Source organism: Rissa tridactyla, chromosome 3 (assembly GCF_028500815.1).
Source record: "Rissa tridactyla isolate bRisTri1 chromosome 3, bRisTri1.patW.cur.20221130, whole genome shotgun sequence".
NCBI classification, from domain to species: domain Eukaryota; kingdom Metazoa; phylum Chordata; class Aves; order Charadriiformes; family Laridae; genus Rissa; species Rissa tridactyla.
This window is the reverse complement of record NC_071468.1, coordinates 90,649,437-90,663,265: the sequence shown is the minus strand read 5'-3', so window position 1 is coordinate 90,663,265 and position 13,829 is coordinate 90,649,437. Positions and strand designations below refer to the sequence as shown.

General features: G+C 40.7%; 1 protein-coding gene across 1 annotated transcript in view; it reads left to right on the top strand.

Annotated features, from left to right (window-relative positions):
• SH3BGRL2 (SH3 domain binding glutamate rich protein like 2) overlaps positions 1-13,497 on the top strand; it is a 42,434-nt gene extending 28,937 nt beyond the window's left edge. Inside the window, exons 4-5 of the mRNA XM_054196487.1 lie at positions 12,031-12,111; positions 13,247-13,497. Of these exons, the coding sequence (XP_054052462.1) occupies positions 12,031-12,111; positions 13,247-13,261 (96 nt within the window). The 3' untranslated portion in view covers positions 13,262-13,497. The remainder of the gene's footprint in view (positions 1-12,030; positions 12,112-13,246) is intronic.
• The last annotated feature ends 332 nt before the right edge of the window (positions 13,498-13,829 follow it).

Below are 13,829 nucleotides of genomic sequence, written 5' to 3'. Positions count from 1 at the left end.
GAGGTTCTCTATGTAGGCAGCAACGTCTTGACACAATGCAGCAGACCAGATGGGCTTACCTCTGTGCTGACAGTTAGTCTGCTTCTGTTGCTGTAGCCACCCCCACAGGGCATTTGCCGCCATCCGTGAGTCAGTGTAAGAGATAGAGTGCTGGACGCTTTTCTCTTTAGGCAATGTCTAGGGCCAGCTGGATGGCTTTCAGTTCTGCAAACTGGCTTAATTTGCCTTTGCCTGTGACAGTTTCTGTGACTTGTCTTGTGGGACTCCACACAGCAGCTTTCCATCTCCATTGTTTTCCCACAATATGACAGGGCCCATGAGTAAATAGGGCATATTGTTTTTCAGTTTCTGGTTATTTATTATACAGTGGGGCCTCTTTGGCATGAGTTACCTCCTTGGGTGATGCTTGGACATGTCTGCCTTCTGGACAGTCCATGATCTCTTCTTCCTGCTCTCCCTTAGGAGGAGCTTCTATCTCCTTTACTAACTGTGCTTACATTGTTTCTTCTTGACTGCAGGAACAACTGCTGTAGTTGAAGGTTGAATTTCTGATTTATCCCCAGTATCTGTTTGTGTGGCCTCAGATACAGAGACCTTCTCATTCCTTTGAGCATAGGCATAGGCCTACCCCATTGCCGGAAGTTGTGTCTTTATGGTATATGCAAGGCATCCGTCCTTCAAGTATTCTGACAATTCAACAGGATTCCACGTCTGTTCAGAAGTCCCAGACCATCGGAGGTGAAAACTGTTCTAGACTCCTGCCCCAGTTCTCCTCTACACCTTGCCACCTGGGAATTGGCTGCCTCAGGGCATGTTCCTGTGTGGCATTCCCAGCTGGTTGGTTAGCTTTACGAAAAGCCAAAATCGGTGTCACTGCATGCACCAATACAACCTTCTGGTTGCATTGGAATGTTCAAGAAACTGAAGGGCCATTGCAACAAGGGTTGAAACCTCTGTCCTGGAGGAGAAGAAGATGCCATTCTTCATTTACTTCACAAAGGGCCTCCCAGAGCGGAAGAGGAAAAAGGTGTAATTGCTAATTGTCTCCATGAGATGATTCCTGGAGTACTGGGATGGCAGCAGTGCAGGGGCCAAATACCAGATTAGGCTCAAGGCCAATAGTTTTATCATGGCTTTCCCAGGCAAAGCAAAAGAAAGTGATGAACAGCAAAGCAAACAGCAAAAGCTGAAAACAGCCATCAACAAGCTCTTGAGTTTGACATACATGAAGAAAAGGAGCAAGAAATAGAGCAACTGAGAGAAAAAAACTGATCGGCACCAAGAACAAGAGAGTCAACATCATGACCAGCAACACAAAGTAACACTGAACAAGTAACAAGTAACAGCTGAACAGGTATAACAGCTGTAAATTCAGTCTAGCACACTCTGATGAAATCTGTCGTTATCTTGAAGCTTTTTGAGTCCCTGTTCAGCAGCCAAAAAGGACTGTTGTGGGTTGATCCCAGCCAGCAACCACACAGCTGCTGGCTCCCCCTGATTTTCCTAAGCAGGACAGTGGGGAAAATAGGAAGAGCAAAAGCAAGAGAACTCATGAGTTGAGATAGAGACAGCTTAATAAGTGAAGGAAAGATAAAAAACCCAAGTGATACAAATGCAATCACTCACCATCTCCCAAAAGCAGACCGATGCCCAGCCAGTCTCTGAGCAATGGCTACCTTCGAAGACAAGCGCTCCCCGTTTTTTTAAGTGCATGATGTTATTGGTATGGAACATCCCTTTGGTCAGCTGGGGTTAGCTGTCCCAGCTGTGTCTCTTCTCAATCTCTTGCCCACTCCCAGCCTACTCTCTGGGGGAGAAGAGTGAGAAACAGCGAAGGCCTTGATGCAGTGCAAGCACTGCTTGGCAATAGCCAAAACATTGGTGTGTTATCAAAGCTGTTTTAGTCACAGATACAAAACACAGCACCAGAGGGGTTGCTGTGAAGAAGCTTAACTCCATCCCAGCTGGACCCAGTAAAAACATGAAGACTGTAGTTTGTTTTCTAAGTTTTCGCTAACTAAATCCTTTGCTTTCAAGGTTACAGAAAAATTTCTAAATGCTCTGCCTCTCATTGTGAATTTATTTTATACACAGCCAGATCAGTGATTTTGCATGTGAGTTATTCAGATTTTTCTAAAGTACTGCTGCTAGGACACAACATAATACTAACTATTAAGTATCCTGCAGGTTAAAAACACTAAAATAATGAACAAATGATTACTCATCCTTACTTATTACCTATGTTACCTTTTTTACACAGATAATGGAAAGTCCAGACAGATGGAGAGATCACTGCAGATTGGTGTATTAGGGCCAGATTCACAAAGGGACTGTAGCACAATGCCAAGCACTGAAATGCCTGAATTTTAAGCATGTGGCTTCCAGAGTGGAATTTGCAGCCCCCAGCTAGGGCTCTAGCTTTGTCACATAGTAGGTGAGAAAATGTTATCCAAACAGGATCTGCAGTAGCCAGAACACTGGACATGGAGAGTTCTTAAAGCAGAAAGCGAGAAATGCTGGAAAAGCGATGTCTGAAAATTACGCCTGTGCCTCACATCTCCCTCTTCCACTTTCTCTGAAATCTCCACAATTGAATACACAACACTTCTTAGACTAAAAGTGACTCCTGGATCTTTCAGAAGACTGGAAATCTCCACTTGGCAGTGAAACTGCACTTTAATTTTAACCTTACAAAGCTGTAAATTAGCATTTTGAGATACTGACAGTTTTATATGCAGAAATCTGCTATTGATGTGAGATCGTCTGAAATTTAGGCCAACCAAAATTAAAAAGAAATCTGTTTCCAGGTGGGAGTTTGAGCTGATGGGGAAAATATTTACATAGCAGGCCGAATTTTTTTTTAACCTTTTTTTTTTTTTTTCTTGGACACTGCTTAGATGGTTTAGAGTGTTAGGGTAAGTCCTGGTAGAGTGCCTAGTGGCCAGGAGTAGAAATGGAGATACATGAGATTTATTGTCCTTCGCTGAAATGTAATATATGGGTATCAACTCCATCAAAACAGTGGAGGTCTATAGACAAGAAAGAAATAAAATAGGCTGCTGAAAGAGGTGCAGTGTTCTTGGGAAGCTATTCAGTGCACAGGCAATTACTGTGACACTGATTTCTTTGCACTGTTAAGTATCAGTCTCTAATGTTTTTTTTTTTAAAGATCCTGGAAAGATTCATATACATTTCTTTTTCTTCCTTTTTTATACGTGTCAAATGACAAATCAGTAACTACTCACTCGTAAGAGACGGAAGATTTAAGAAAACTGGCTAAAGGCCACCTCAGAGTTTCTGCCCTGGCCTGTCGTTGAAGAGTTTGTCATTATTGTTGTGCCTACAGATACGGAGAGCTTGAACTCTGTCTCTCTAGATCCTTAAGCAATGTGGCAGAATTCACCTTAGCACATCTGCTGTAGTGTGCTTACTTCAGGAGCTAGGGCCGTTGTGAGGGTAATTTGGTATTCAGCAAGTCCACATTCAGTTCCCTGCACCCTTGGAGTTGTCTTACCCAACTCACTTAGCATCTTGGTGGTTGGGGTCTGTCTTTAGAAGAGGGATAATCTCACTAGATAAAAGTATGAATTGCTCAGAAATCATATAACAGCTGTTAATGATTGGTGATGCTGAAACTTTCTTGATTAATTAGTTTTTCCATCAGACGTAGAGCTTCCTGTATGGCCATTTTAAGCTCTTTGTTTGAAATTGTTCTTAATTACCTTTTGCAGTTGCACTGGAGCAGTTTGTGGCTCACAGATGTCCACAGACCCTAGGCTGAACGTGAGTGACTTGGGGGCAGTGACACAGCACTGTTTATCTTCCTGATTAAGCCCCTTTTTCTCAAGCAAGGAAAGTAGAAGGCAAAGCTGGTGTTGGAAAGCAACCCCTGCCCATGTGTCTTCTGCATATTGGCAAGATACTGTTCAGACCATCCACAAGGTCTGTATGGTTGTAATTTACAGGCTATGCCTATGCTTTTGCTGTCCACTTCTCCACTGCTTTTCTGTGTCTGGAGGCAAAGAGCTTCAGTTCTGTGTGATACATGCTTAATAAAAGGAAGTGTGGTACCAGAGGCTAAGTGTAGAGCAGTCAGCCTGCCCGGTGTAGGACCTTAAAAAATAGAAACTCCACAAGTCAGTAAAAATAAAATAATCCAAGAATTTTATCTTCCCCAGAGCCATTAGAACTGATATCAGTAATGTCTCAGTGCTGCTGTTTACCCTGTAGTGGAGAGAGTACATGCCTGCTCAGCACCGCAGTTTTTATTTGGGCTCTTTCCTCTCTGCTTTCTAAACTTCACGAATAGCTGTTTGAGGTGAAGTAGCAGACATTTTCTTGTAAACCATCCCATCATATAAAGATGATAGCTGTCAAATATTTGATACATGTCTGGATATAACTTACTCTGGTTTTAGACGCTCTATTTCTTAAATATAATTATATCAGTTGATTATGTATTTTAAAACATTTAAAGGTGACCAGTATAAAATTAGAATTGTCACTTTTACAGGAGATAGTAGAAAATAGCACCATTTTTTTGTCTTTTAGATTTTTGTATTTGTTACATTGATGTTCTGCAGAACTTATGGATAATCATTAAGTGTGACAGAAGCTACTAGTACTTGTGTTTGGGATCCTAATTCTCCTTTGCATGGAATGGAAACTTCCTATTGTGCCATACTTTCTTGGGGAGAAGGGGTTTATTGTTGAAGGCGTCATAACTACTTTCGCTAAAGTCTTCTAAAGGGCCTGGTCTATTAAAATATACTGCGGTAAGGGTAAGAAAACTTACTAGGGGAAAGTAATACTTTGAGGGCACAGAGTATTGCACAGCATATGGATGCAGGATGAAATAAGATATTTTTTTTTTTTTTGGCACCACTGTTTCACTTGTGATTGTGCCAATATGATTATGTTCTAAGACACACTTTCAAAATAAAGAAGTTATAATCCATTTATAAGTAAAAGTAAAAATGCTGTTAATACATTGCAGTGCCATTACAATTAGCGTGGCTTTCCTCTTTCTTTAGTAGATTCACATTTCTGTTCTTCTCTGAATTAACCACAGAAAACAAAGGAAAGGTGGAAAGATGATTCTGACAGTGTCCCATTCCTAAAATAAACAAACGGAAGGGGGAAATCCATATTTCATTTAGTTCTCTGACATGTCACCTAATATTGATATGAGTAAAACATTCTAAAAGGAAAACCAACCAACAATGTGGTTGTTATGTCCCTTGTAAACTTGCATCTGCCTTAAAACACATCCAAGTTAAAACCTGTGTATGCAGAGCTTCTGTGCAGCACGGTCAGTTTATGTTTCTGAGCCATGATTTCATTTAAAAGGATAAGTACAGTTAACTCCCTGATGTTTCAGGCCTTTCCTCTCTCAAACTCCCATCACGGTCTGATTTGATAAAATTCTTATCCAAACAACTTGTAAAATAATATGATGAGCTGGAAGGTGCACAGAAGCGGGAGGTGGCACCTGTTATCGTCTGTAGTAGTTACTGATTCTGACACTAACTCCCCCTGCATGTTCCCCTGGTCCAGGTGGGCACTGTGCCGGTTTGAGGTCTTCAGTGCTTCGCTGGGGGAAGCCCTCCTGCACTTTGACTCCCTGTCTTAGAGGTGGGGGTTATTGGTTCTTAAAGAGTTGATGTCTGTGTGCCCCGTCATGGTTGCTGAATGAATGGCAAACATCACATCAGCCCGAGTTTGTCATGTACTCTTCAAACAATAGAGCTGTTGCTGACATCTGCCTCGCTTTTATTAAAGCCTTTGTTTTTGCAGATTACCGAAATAAACATCTGGCCCTTAGGAGAGGAGTAACAGGTTGCTTTGTAGAGTCAATTGTATAAGCTCTTTAAAAATCCTGTGCAGAGATCTTATCAGAGGGTTAGCTAATTGAAATCTCATGTTTAGACTGTCCTGTGTTGTGCAGACAAGATCCTCTTATTTTTCTGTATTTATATAATATTAAAAAAAGACTCAGACATGCACACACACTCATTCTCCAAGGAGAGCTGTGCTGAGTAAGAGCTTTCCATTGTAATCCTAATCAGATCAGTAAATGAATGTCATCTGTCGTGGAGAACTGGACTGCCCTTTTCAGGAGGCATGCTAACAGCTCGTTCTCAATGGCGTACGGTTTAACTCAGCAGCACAGTGCTGACTCAATGCATCTAAGTTATGAGTTCACCATTATAAATTGTAAAAGCAATTACCTTGCCCCTTTTATAAGAATGAAGAGATCACAATCATATATTGAAAAAAATTGTTGCCAAAGAGAAACAAATTCGAATAGCATTCCAATAGGCTTATCTTTTAGGGCTGCCCAATAATTAGTGCCTTTTAAAAAACCTGTTTAAAAAGCAGTGCAAGCTACATTTGGACGGATTCCTTATTTTTCTGCTTTTTGGTGTGGTAAGCAATAAGGACTTGTCTGATATGTGTAACTTTTCACTTTTTGCAAACTAAAAGCAAACAGCGACAAAGCCAACTTGCTCTTTTAAAGAGACTTATTGGGAGGAATTTTATTCACAGTTACTGTCTCTGAAACTTCATTAGATGCAATGTTTTCCTAATCTCTGTTGCAGTAATGGATTGACAGTGACTGTATAATTGCTAATTGTAAATGCAGTCTACTTTGTGTTAATGTTTTACTTTGACCCAATGCCATCACGCTTGTGTTATATTCCTTGAAGCACAAATAATTATTTATGCTGAACTGCAGTCCTGCCACTTTTAACTTTGGTGTGCAGTAAATAGTTTCTCCCAGCAGTGACAGTGTTTATTTAAACAAGCTTCAGTGTACCTGCTGAACAAAATGCTAGGCCAAATTAATTATGGCAGTGTCTGTAATCACGTCACTACAGTGATCTCCTTTCCGAGCACCAGGAATACAGCACACCTAAGGTCTCCGCATCACAGTTGGGATACAGCCACTGCTGTTAGCCAAGTTGAGCTTTGTGAACTTGGCAGTTGCTGTGAAAGAAGGAGAAGCTACCCTGGAAGTGGGATTTCTGAGGTGGAGAGAATTCCCAAGGACCAACAGTTTTCCTACTGGAGTAAATTGACATAAAACCCACATGAATGCCAGAAGGATGCAAGATATTTGTGTCATAATGAGGAGTTAAATCCAGATTTCCTGAGGGCTTGTCCACCAAGACTGAGCTGCTCTTAGTTTACTGTAGCATTTGGGCAGTGGTTGGCTGTTGGGATTTCTGCATAATCTAGACTTTAAGAGAGTTCTCCTGTCTTTGATTAACCTGGTTTTAAAGAGGTGCAAAGCAACCACAGCACCTTTTAGTTTCAGGATAGACTGCAAGGATTCAAATTTTGAAAACAAAGCTATGGAAGTGATGTGCCTCTAGGGCACCGGTGGGTGCCACTTCCCTGCAGAGGGGTGAGACAGCATTGCTCAGTGGATGCCAGCAAAGCCACGGTGCCCGCTGGCTTGGTAGAGCTGCTTGGGACAGTGACAAGGGGACTGTAGTAACTTGCTACTGGTGGTGAAGAACAGAGAACTCTTGCCTTGCCAAAACCAGCGGATGGTGGTGTTCTTCATCTGTGGGAGGCAGGGTGTCCCACAGAGTTTTTCCAAGTGGAAGCCATTGGCTCGCAAGCGAGTTGCTCTCTTGCCTCTGTATGGAGCTCTCAGCTTCCACTGAGCTTGGCACCAGTTTCCTTCTTCTGCCTCTGCATCGACTGCTGGCAGCAGTGGGATGTTCTTTATGTGACAATAATTTTCATGTCCTCACCTGTGGATTTAGTGTCTTTACATGTGGCTCAAATCTGCACAGACTGTCTCCTTATAAAGGTAAGGTGAAAGGGAAGAGGTTTTTGGAACATCTGTTGTCTCGGCTGTATTACAGGGAAAGCCAGGGATGCCCACTTTGAACTACTACCACATTCCAAAGCATGGCGGATGAGTCCTTGAGGTCGTATTCCTTGAGATCATGCTTCTCAAAAATCTCTTAAGAAACTACCATACTAAACTGATTTCTTTCAACTTTTATTGGACTGTTATGCATTTTTATAACATTTTTTTCACATTTGAATATTTTGGGATCATGTATTTTCATTGCAGAGATTAGTGGGAAAATTCTCCTATTTAAAATTTTACTGCTACTTTATCTAAAAGCAGGATGCTTCTTCCTCCCATCCCCCATGACACTGTCAATTGCATTTTAATATGTTTTGCAATGCAGATATTTCAAAACATCGGGGAGATTGCTTCTGGTGGATAATTTCTTGTGGTTATTAAATATTCTGCTCCTTTTAAAATGAATCAATCCGCTAGGCTTTGTGCTCTTTCAAACATACGCTTACTCAGTTTAGCTCACTGTTTAACCTTCACAGTTTTTTCAGTAAGTGAATCCAGGTTTGATAATCTAAAAATGTGCAAAAAACATATTAAATCAGGCCTGGGTACTTCTGGAAGTAAAAATTGGTAACTAGCACTTGAAGAAAGCTTTTTATGATTAAGTCTTAAATTACTTTACAGACGCTAAGGTAAACAGATGTTCATAGATATTGGTGGATTAGCTGAGTCAGAAAGTCACTCTCAGAGCCAGGAATGCAGCGTTATTTCTGATGACATTATTTTCAGGCTGTGAATCTTTCCCTGCCCTGTTTTTCTTTCCGACTTATTAACAAAGAGTGAAAAAAACCATGGTTTTAGGGTAGTGATGGTTTTAGAGCTAATTGAAGTACTGGGATTAAGACACTTCAGGAGAACCCCAGCACTTGAAAACAGTGATGAGAGATGATGACTCACCTGAACAAACAGAGAGCCTTCCTTGGACAAACTGGTGAGACAAACAGGTGTCTGGGGGTTCTGTGTGCTTAGGAAGAAAGGGCACTCCTGGCAGGGAGTGAAAATCATGTCTGTCTTGAGCCATGCTGCTGCAGAAACGCTCACAATAGCTGCCTGCCACCAGGTTGGCGGCTTAGAGTTTACAGGGCCATAACGAGCAGTTTAAGGCAATTTAGACCCGCCCTGATATTAAGGAGGGGGGAACGTTGCCCTTGTTCTTCTCACTGTGGGCTGTACTCATCCACTGCTCCCCTACCTTCAGCTCCAGAGATAGCGTGACTCACTTGTAGATGACCCCAGGTGGAGAAAATTAAGGTTATTTCTCAGTTAGATCAGGCGCTGTCTTCACAGGTGGTGGTTGCTTACATAGCTTGTGTCCCTCTTGGCTTTTCATCTGCTTTAGCAGAGTCAGGCCGGACCTTTTTCAGGTTTAAGAGCATCCATGTGTTTTTCAAGTCTCATTTGTAAAGGTCAAGGGCTTAATCAAACACCCTTCTGCAGAGCTTCAGTATTACTGATTACTCCTCTAGGTATTCAGTGATTACATCATCCCTTTTTAATCCATGGCATTGTTGGGGTTGCTTTCAATACTGTTTCAGTTTATGCCGTGGCTTAGTTGTGAGATCTGTCTATTTTATTTGGATTTACTTTCTGGCTATTAAATGTAAATTTATGTTAATTCAGAAGTTAGCGTCAGTTCAGTGAGTTTTTAATTTAATGTAAAAGTGGCTATTTCCTCTGTTTAATTATATGTTTAATTTCAAAGTTAGGTAGAACAGACCGTACCTAAAATTAACAGTGAGGGAACTTAAAACTTCATATGTTAGCATTTTAAACAGTAACAGTAATAGTTCTGTGCTCATAATGGTAAGCAGCATCTGTCTGCAAAGTCTGTTTTCCCATCTATGATGCTGATCATCGCAGGAGATTCTACCTTCCTTTGCTCCAGAACTGTTTTGTTCCTTGAAGTGTTTCGTTCCCCTGGCAGTGAAAGCAAATACACTTGGCTCTTCCCATACAGTGAAGTGAGTGGATTTCATTGGAAATTATGTATCGCACATAGAAAAACCATGGAATTGAAAACCAGAGAAAAGAAATGCCTGTGCTCTCTCTGTATATATATAGATACACATGTGTATGAAAGCTGAAAGGATCTGTAGACATTTTAATATAGCTTTTAATACAGAGGGTTAGGCTGGGAAACTGCTGCTGTGCAGCAATGTTTTTTCTGGGCCTATTTGAATGATTAGGCAACTTCCCCAGGACAGTTGTATTCATGTTTGTATATATTTGTATATATTTTCATTATGGAAATGCTAGTAAAGCATCTTTGTCTAGCACACCATAAAGGGTTTCAGAGAAATTCTGCACATCTGCAGGAAGATTATGGATCTCGTGGGAGGTATATTATCCTTGCTATGATGACTATGTATTTTCTGTCCAAACAATCTTTTATTTTACGTTGGTGGAGAGAAAAAAAAAGAGAATGAAGAGAAGTAAAGTCTTCATCTACAAGCACACGCTTTCCTTACAAAGCTATTTCATGAAATACCAACCATCCTTCTGCAAGGATATAATTTGGTGTATCTTATAATTGGGTCTGGCAGGTGGGATGAAGGGCCGTTCAGGGATTCACACTGCATTGTGAAGATGCAGAGAAATACTGGGAAGCAGAATGCTTGCTCAGATCTTTTTTACTTCCTGCCTAGGATTTGAGAAGCCAAAATGTAAGCACAAGTGGATATTGTCCAGGCATGAGTTGGGAGATAAAAGAAGGTTCCTAATCTTTGTATATCCTATGATGGCCTTCCAAGAATAGCCAGGTCAGAGAAAGATTTCTGCTTTTCGGTTAGGGCTGCCTCTCTTTATCTTACATGGTCCCCTGTGATTGTGGGGTGGTTTGTGAGGTTACAGGTTCGAGAGAAGGCAGGAGTGGAAGGACACAAGCGTGCAAAGCAGATGCTCTTGGGGAAAAATTGAGGTCCAATTTCAGGGAAAGCACCTGAAACTGTAACAATGAGATTAGAGGTTAGGAGCTAAAGTGCTAACTTTGGGAATGACTGTTACACAGATGGGAAGTGTGTGGAGGCATGGAGACTGCCTGATACTATTCTGTATTGAAAGCATGTGTGTGCACAGTCAATATTTAAAAGGGATTTCTCTTGTTGAATGCTTGCAAGTTAAGCGTAACTACTAATCTTAGATATTTAGAGATAATTGCAATGTAGTGATGAGCACATACCTGAAATTTCCTGACATTTACAGAGTATTTTACTTGTCAGAAGTGGTTAAATAAGGATTAATATTTCCATTCCGCAGTTATGTGGTGGAGGAAAAGACTCTCAACTGGGTGCTTTATTGTTTGCTAGTGGTCATAGAGGAAATCTTTGCCAAACCATGAAAAGAACCTGTAGCTTCTTGGCTTCTTGCCAGTTGCCAAATCTATTCTCTAAACTGTGTTCCGTTTTTCTCTCTTTCCCTTGAAAACTGATTATGGTCAGCTCATCTGATGAGAGAAGATTAGCAGGTGTCCAACGCAATAAACAAATCAGTAAAAGTAGTAGTAGCACATTGACATCAGAACCTGATCTTAAGCAGCTGGAACCTAAAAGTAACTTAATCATGATAATGAGGCTCGTTTTTTATCTTTCTGTACAACAAGTTACTTTATGGTAATGTTTTATATTTAAGTATGTGGTTGTCCAAGGCTGAGATATGATAGCTGATTTCAAAGGATACAATGATGATGAAGTCTCTGTTCCACCACAGAAGAAATAAGGAGTTCAGCTGCCTTAGGATGACTTCTTGGAGCTTTCCATGTTAGGAAGTATTTTATTTGCTAAAATGCAAATTGGAAAGCCAGTCAGAAACTTATTTGCATTGTTAGGCAATGAAATACCCTTTAAAATATAGCCACTATATATTTCCTTTTAATGCAAGTCCATGTTTGTATTTTTCTGTCAAATAAAGAGGTGAAAGGTGTCGTAGTTAGAGAATTTATGTGTTTTTCTTTGCCATCGTAGTTGGTGATACCATTGCAGTTTAGAACAGCTTTTAGGTTTGCATAGGAAAATATGCATAAGTATCAGTATTTTCCTGAGCATTATTACATATCACCCTTTAGTGTAGTACCTGGTTTGGTAAGATCAATGAGGAAAACATGAATACAAATGTTGAGTCATCTCTTTTTTTTTTTTCCTCTTTAGGATTACGATAGCTTTTTTGAATCAAAGGAGAGCAACACTGTCTTTGCCTTTCTTGGACTGAAACCTACTTTGGCATCAAAGGTCAGTGTAGAATTCCAAACTTTTAATGGAATTCTTGAAATATTGAGATTGAATTTTTTTGAACCGAAACAACTCTGTGTGTTCAGATGCGCCACTGCCCTGATCCGCACCTTGTCCTTATCAACTTCATGCTAATGAGGTAATTGAAATGGTTGCCATGAAAAGCAAAGCATTTCAAATGAAACCAAGCATTATACATGGAAGTTAATTTGAGGCAGCAGATAAGCGAAGTTTAGAGAATGCATTCTCCTTCACATTATCAATCTAAATTGAAAGCAACAGGAGACAGAACTAGGATCTTATTCACTGGAATATCTGCAGTTTATGTTACCAAAACATCATCTTACTGAGCCAGCCTAGCCTAATGGCTCAAGCAGGACAGCATTTATTCATTAGGCATTCCTTTTTAAAATGCTTACATGCTGGAGCAGTGAGGAGTTATATTAACTTTTTGGATAAGAATTCAGTTTTAACAAACACATATATACAGGTCAGAACACAAAGCCAGATAACATCTTTCTGTTGAGGGCAGTATAATAGAGGAGAGTTTATTGCCATATGGAAGCCTGAACACTTGTTCAGAGAGACTGTATGGTGCACCTTTGGGCAGTAGATCAGACGGGAGGATTTTTCTTCCCTTGACTACTGTAGGTATAGCTGTGTTTGGTAGTAGTACTGTTTCATGCCTGGACGGTAGCTCTTGGTTATCTATGGCGTTCTTCTGCCAGGAATTCATTTATTTCTGGACCCCATGAGGGACAGGAGTGGGAGGGAACCTCAGCAGGGAACTGTAAAAGCAGGTTATTTTGGCAGCCTGCCTTGCTTCATAGATTGAATAACCAGTCCTAGGAAAAAGATGATGTCCTACTGCAATCAGAAATAGCAGTTTCTCTGCAGCTCTGTTCCTGGGAAGTAACCCGTTGTAGGCCTGGAGGAGCGTCTCTATAAACTTGGCCAGATCACTGCTTCAGTCTGGTAGTACTGCAGAGAGATGCATCCTCAGCTGCTGTGTGGACCAGGTTTAGGGGCACCTTTAATGTGAAGGTCACAGACACAGGAGATGAGAATGTATTCATACCATTAAAAATCCTTTTTTTTTTTTTTTTTTTTTTTTCCCCCCTTTTCTCTTAAATAGGAGTCAGAACCCTAGAAGGCCTGCCTGAAGTATCGACAAGCACATCTCCCGGATGAATGACCCTGTTCTTCAGCACACAACAGCTTCCCTAATGGATCACTGTGATAGAGCAAACATGCATCATTAGTAGTAGTCTGCTTGCCATGAGTCGGTGCTCTCCAGTAATGTGGAGCTAATAACACGTATATGAAACAGGATTAAGGCCAGGCTACTCATCTTCCTTTTTAAAAATACTCATTGTCAATGTTTCACTTTTGTCTTTGGATTGCTTTTGCAACTGGGCACTGGTACTCTAACAGACACCTATGTTTGAGAATAAGGAGCGGAAGTGTAGGGCGTCTGTCATTCATGTCGTCTACGTTCTTATGTAGTCAGATTCCTTACCTCTTTTAATTCTTCCAACTACTGTAGTTGAATTTAGCTCATCATGATAGTTAAATTGCCGGTGGTTATTAGAACGCTTATGCTGGCTGTGATCCAGAAGGTAAAAATCATCAATCTTAAGATCTCAGTCTAAGCCAATACTGCTGTATTTTTGCTCTATATTTATTTATTGTGATGTTTATGTTAGATCACGTTTATC